This window comes from Erpetoichthys calabaricus, chromosome 13 (assembly GCF_900747795.2).
Source record: "Erpetoichthys calabaricus chromosome 13, fErpCal1.3, whole genome shotgun sequence".
NCBI classification, from domain to species: Eukaryota; Metazoa; Chordata; class Cladistia; order Polypteriformes; family Polypteridae; genus Erpetoichthys; species Erpetoichthys calabaricus.
This window is the reverse complement of record NC_041406.2, coordinates 3,935,173-3,941,172: the sequence shown is the minus strand read 5'-3', so window position 1 is coordinate 3,941,172 and position 6,000 is coordinate 3,935,173. Positions and strand designations below refer to the sequence as shown.

Below are 6,000 nucleotides of genomic sequence, written 5' to 3'. Positions count from 1 at the left end.
GGAAAATGTTACCTTCAGAATGTTCTTGTCCAAGTGTTCAAACCTTACATCATTTTGATTCACTCAGCTTGTCACACTTCTGGCATTAAAATCACACTGGAAATTATAACAGTTTTGGATAGTGTTCACTTGACGTAAATGTTTAGTTCTGAGCCAGGGTTATGATATGCATAATTCATATGGCCTAAAGACTGGAATCAGGAGTACAGTGTTTACAAAATTCATCAATCACTAGAAAACCATTTTCACTTTCAGACCGTACTGTCAAAATTGTCTGCTTTTTAGCTGCTTTTTGGGGTTTTGTATGTCTTTAACCTTAACCCTCCCTCCCAAAAGTATTAAAGAATTAAAATATTTGGCCAGGCCTTGGTGTAACCTGAGTGGATGCAGAGATTTCCAAAATATTGTCATGTGGGCGTAGTGATGTGAATTTAAACATTTTTAATTTTTTTTGTTTTCATTTATAAAAGGTGTTTCACTTTTGAATGCAATTTCAATATACAGAATGACTTTGAAGAAATAACTTCAATTTGAAAAATACAAAGATTACCCTTTCAATTATTATATAGAAATATCAGTAGCATGTGTGTTACTAATGAAAAAGAGAATAAATACTTAACTATAATATGCAGCTGAAGTCAGACATTTACATACACTTAGGGTGAATTCATTAAAATTTACATTTTGCCTGCACAAAGTAGATCTCTTTAAACAGTATGCCAAATTTATAGTTTGTTAGTATAAAATCTTTGGAGGGGTTATAAAGAAAGTTTTAAAGAATTCACCCTAAGTGCATTAAAAATGAAGGCAGGTTGGTGATCTTCAAAAGCAGTCAAGAATGGAAAGCTCAGACAGTGTTGTTACAGTTTGTTATCTAATAATTCGCTACAGACTGGAAACTTTTGACGGGTTCATTCTCGAATTGTGCTCATTGTTGCTAGTATTGGCTCCACCTGTCTAGTATTATTATTATTATTGTTATTATTATTAACTTTTTTTACATAGAACCTTATCATACATTTACATGCAACTCAAGATGCGTTCCACAGATTAATCAACAAAAAACAAAGAGTTACCACATTTACTTGGATTATTATCATTAATTAATACTATGATCATTTCTAATAAATGTAAGTATACTCAATACAAAATCAACCAGGTATTGTTAAGCAAAATGTAACCACTAAAGTATAAAGCAAAGGTTTTCTAATTAAAATATTTATACATTAAGGCAGACAATAGAACAACCAGATCCAAATAACATATATAAAAATAAATATATACAGTACTAGCAGGAGTACCCGGCGTTGCCCGGGAATCTATAACTGGTGAATTTTCCAAATGAAAGAAACAGAACATAGAAATCGAACCAACATTTTTCTGATTGATATTTTATTGTAATAGGTAATGTAAGTGGACATTTTAGAGGCTTTGGATACACTATATTTTTTGTGTTGTCCTGGGGTTCCGAAAATGAACAAATTGTGAGGATTGCCTACTGTAGAACATGTTACGTAGAGTTGTCCGTGTGAAAAGCATGGATTTTCCAAATTGATGCCTTTTACTTGGGGTGATTGCCCTTCAGCCTTAGAAATTCACATATCAAAATCCAAACGAACATGTAATTGTAGCCTTTTGAAATTAAAGTTTAAATCATTTGGAATCAGCGGAATTCTTTGTATGAAAACATGTTGACGTCTTTTGGAAGGTTTGAGACGGCCTTGAAATAGACTTTTTTTGAACAGGAAATTGTAGACATTTGAAATCAAAGGGTAAATCATTCGGAATCAGCAGAATTCTTGGTATGAAAACATCTTGACGTCTTGCGCAATGTTTGAGACGGCCTTGAAATAGACTTTTTTGTGGCATCAGAAGTGGACTTTTTAATGCCATGTCTTTTTTTTTGGTGGCATGGGTATATTAGCGAAAAGCAGGACAATGATAATGTGTCACATAGTATTACGTACGGAATAAGCACCAGAGTAAGATGAATGCACGAAAGCGAACAAGAAGCAGCAGCCAGTCAGGAAGACCAAGACTGAAATCTTACTGTGAATCGGAAAGCAAGCAAGTAGCACCACTAATACGCAATGCCAGTCATGCGCACTGGGTCGTTCACGTTTTACATCCATACGGCAGTTCCCCCTCATGCGATGAAAGCAGACAGCTTTCTCATACTTGGCCACTTCTGCAATGTCTTGACAATTTAAAGAAACATTGGTAAAGAGGGATGTACAGAGACCAAATGTGCCGCTAGATGGCACCGCCGTTAACGTCGGAATTCTTGGTATGAAAACATCTTGACGTCTTGCGCAATGTTTCAGACAGCCTTGAAATAGACTTTTTTGTGGCATCAGAAGTGGACTTTCTAATGTTATGTGTTTTTTTTGGTGGCATGGGTATATTAGCAAAAAGCAGGACAATTATAATGGTTACTTACGGAATAAGCACCAGAGTGAGATGAATGTATGTTATTTACAATAAGTCAGAAGCGAACAAATAGCACCAGTCAGTCAGAAAGACCAAGACTGAAATTTTACTTTGAGTCGGAAAGTGAGCAAATAGCACCACAAATATGGAAAGCCAGTCACGCATACTGGGTTGTTCACGTTTTACATCCATACGGCAGTTCCCTTTCACGCGATGAAAGAAGTCAGCTTTCTCATACTTGGACACATCCGCAATGTCTTGGCAATTTAAAGAAACATTGGTAAAGAGGGATGCACAGAGACCAAACGTGCCGCTAGATGGCGCCGCCGTTAACGTCTGTTGCAATGTGCGGCCATCTTGTCGATGATAAGTACGGGGACTTTTAGCGAACGTTGTGTCGGTCAAAAGGTGTCCTGCCCTTGATCAACGACATTCTTCCCAACCAAACATACCCCATGACCTCTTCCTGGTCACAAAGCAGCCCCATGCCCAGTTTGGTGACAATCGGACGCCTGGTGCAGATTTGTATGGCGGACAAACAAACATACATACATCGACTCTGCATTATATATTAGATATATCTACATACTGTATGTACATTGCAACCCATTGAGCTGAAACCGTTTGATTTTATTAAAGTTAATGAAAAGATACAAAACCAAATAAAATATAACATGTCCTGGATTCTGCGAAGGTTATATTCCGTTACATTCCAGAATCAAATTAGAAAATGTCAAATCTTCCACATTATGTTCCTTAAGGTACCATAATCAAGTATGCCAGTTTAACTAGCTATCCTCTTTATTTTCTGACCAACATTTTCCAGTTAGTAATATGGAAGGCAGGGTACGGCCCTTGTCTGCCAAAGTTGTTATACAAGCTTAAATTAGATTTCCTTGTCATCATTTACATGCTTCTTGAAAAACGTTGAACGCATAGTTTCCTTTTTGGCTTCAAAGCAATCTGTGAAGCTTAGCATTTGATTTAATGTACAATTTTAAGGTTTACTTATTTTATTTGTTGTTTTCCTTGAATTCCAGGTCAGTTTTAACTTATTCTCGCATCGGGGGACACGTCAAAACACTTACTTTCTGCCAGGGTTCCCATTATTTAGCCATTGCTGCTGATAATGGATCGATCCAGCTGCTGGGCATTGAAGCAAGTAAGCCCCCCAAGTCTCCAAAAGTTCATCCATTTCAAACAAGGTACTGTTTTTTCCGTCACTATTCTGGTATGTTGTACAGATTTATGATTATTGGACAAAGATATTCAGACTGATTAATGAATTTGTGCTTAAATACCGTTATTATAAAAAGTAAGCTCAGCAGGAAGAAACTGCAATATTATTCATAGCTGGTCATTTATACTTTTATGTGATGTATGATCATTAATATATTACAGTTTTTGAATGTGTACTTATTTTATTTGTGCATTTATAGTGCATCGGAATGATGTACATGGTGGGGCAGAAATAACTCCCACATTTCAAAGGGGGATTGAAAAAAAATGGTACGAGGTATCACCAAAAACTTATTTCCCAAATGTAGATATAAAAAAGTTTTTTTACATTAAGTTTTAAAAATTATATCGTCCAAATGGTGGCCTTGACGGCTGATACACATTTGGAGCCGTTCTTGGAAGTTTTCCATCACTCTCACTAGTATGTTGGGCGAAATTCCTTCAATTTCCTCTTGAATGGCCTCCTTTAGTTGGTCCAAGGACCAAGGACGATGTTTGAAAACCTCGGCCTTGAGGTACCCCCACAGAAAAAAGTCACAGGGACTTAAATCAGGCGAGCGCGGTGGCCACAATCTAGAACACTTTCATTAGCACGTAAACCGAAACGCCCTCTGCGTCGCAGTTACAGATTCGCCATTTTTGAAAAAAGCCTCCACTACAAAGCCTCGATGCTCACCCGACCACGGCATGGTGACGACTGAAAACTTTATTATGTACCCTACCTAACGGAACGGACCGGACCCCTCTACCTGCTTTGGGGACAGTTGTGGGAGTTATTTCTGCCCCACCCTGTATTTCTCCAAAATGTACATTACCAAGCTCTTTTTCAAACTGTAATTAAAAATATAACTTCAAAATAATGAACTGGTAAACCCAAGGGTCCCTTTAATGTATTGCTAATGAGAGACTTTAAAACATGGCTTGTAGCAAAAATCATAAACTTCTGTCACTGGTGTTACTGCCCATTCTTTTAGGTAGCAGGCTGAATTTCAAAGAATATATGTATCGTTGCAGGTTCTTGGACCAGAAGGATGATGGATGTGTAGTGGACATGCACCATTTCAACTCTGGGTCACAGTCTGTGTTGGCCTATGCAACAGCTTATGGTTCCTTAGTTGGCTGGGATCTGAGATCTTCCACCAACGCATGGACGCTGAAGCATGACCTTAGACTGGGCCTCATTACTTCATTTGCTGTTGATATTCATCAATGCTGGTTATGTGTAGGTAGGGAATTCCTATTTTTATTGCTTTCAAATATATTAAAAATTATACGTACTGTTGATGGAATAGTGGCATGTACATTATCTGTGCTTAAGAACATAAGCAAAAAACATAGGAACTAGCCTAATGTGGGCACATTTGCTGATGCCAGAATGAAACATATTAAGATTAATGTAAAGAAATATTGAAGCAATATGGAGAAGTGGGTAGTGCACTGGACTGTAAATCACAAGGTTTCATTCCTAACGCCAGCTCCTGGAGATATCTTGAAAAAGTCCACTTTGTTAGTGATTGTTAACATTACTTAAATATAGGAACATAGCATAGCGTACTGCTTGTTAATGGTGGGCCAAAGCCTACCCGTGCAGAACTTGTCACAAGGAGTCAGCCTTGGGCAGGGATATCAGGTCAGATCAGGTGGGGGAGTATGCACTGGTACAGCGTGTTGGCGCACCCACCATTCGACGAAACAGCTACGGATCCTGGTTGGCAACCCCCCAGGCAGACATGCTGTCTGGTCCCACCCTCCTGAAATGAAAAAATATCTGCCACAGCCAGATGTAACATGGGCGTCCCCTTGGCTTGGTCCAGCCGCTAAGGGTCCTCAACAATGATCACCCTCAGGGAATCCCACCACATGGCCGTAGTACCGTAACTGACGCTCCGTCACAATGCAGGTAATGTGCCTCATTCGGGACTCCATGAGCAACACAGTCAAGCAGTGGTACCCAAGGATTCTCAGAAGAGACACAGTACCAAAGGAGTCCAGTCTTCGCCTCAGGTCACTGGATAGCGTCCATGTCCCACAACCATATAGCGAAACAGGAAACTTTAGGACTCCAAAGCCTTGGACCTTTGTCCTATTGCACAGATATTGGGAATGCCATACACCCCTTTCCAGCGACTTCATGACCCCCAGTGCTCTCCCAATCCATCTACTGACTTCATAGGAAGAGTCACCAGAGTCATGAATGTCACTGCCGAGGTAAGTAAACCTCTCGACGAGATCGACACTCTCTCCGCAGACAGACACACTGCTGATGGCCGTGCCCAGGAGGTCATTAAAGGCCTGGATGTTGGTTTTTATCCAGGACACTCGCAAGCCCAA

At 39.3% G+C, this 6,000-nt stretch overlaps 1 protein-coding gene across 1 annotated transcript in view; it reads left to right on the top strand.

The window, feature by feature from the left end:
• Positions 1-6,000, top strand: part of pik3r4 (phosphoinositide-3-kinase, regulatory subunit 4) — a 110,062-nt gene that overhangs the window by 86,123 nt on the left and 17,939 nt on the right. Inside the window, exons 14-15 of the mRNA XM_028817890.2 lie at positions 3,471-3,635; positions 4,684-4,895. Coding sequence (XP_028673723.1) covers positions 3,471-3,635; positions 4,684-4,895 — 377 coding nt within the window. The remainder of the gene's footprint in view (positions 1-3,470; positions 3,636-4,683; positions 4,896-6,000) is intronic.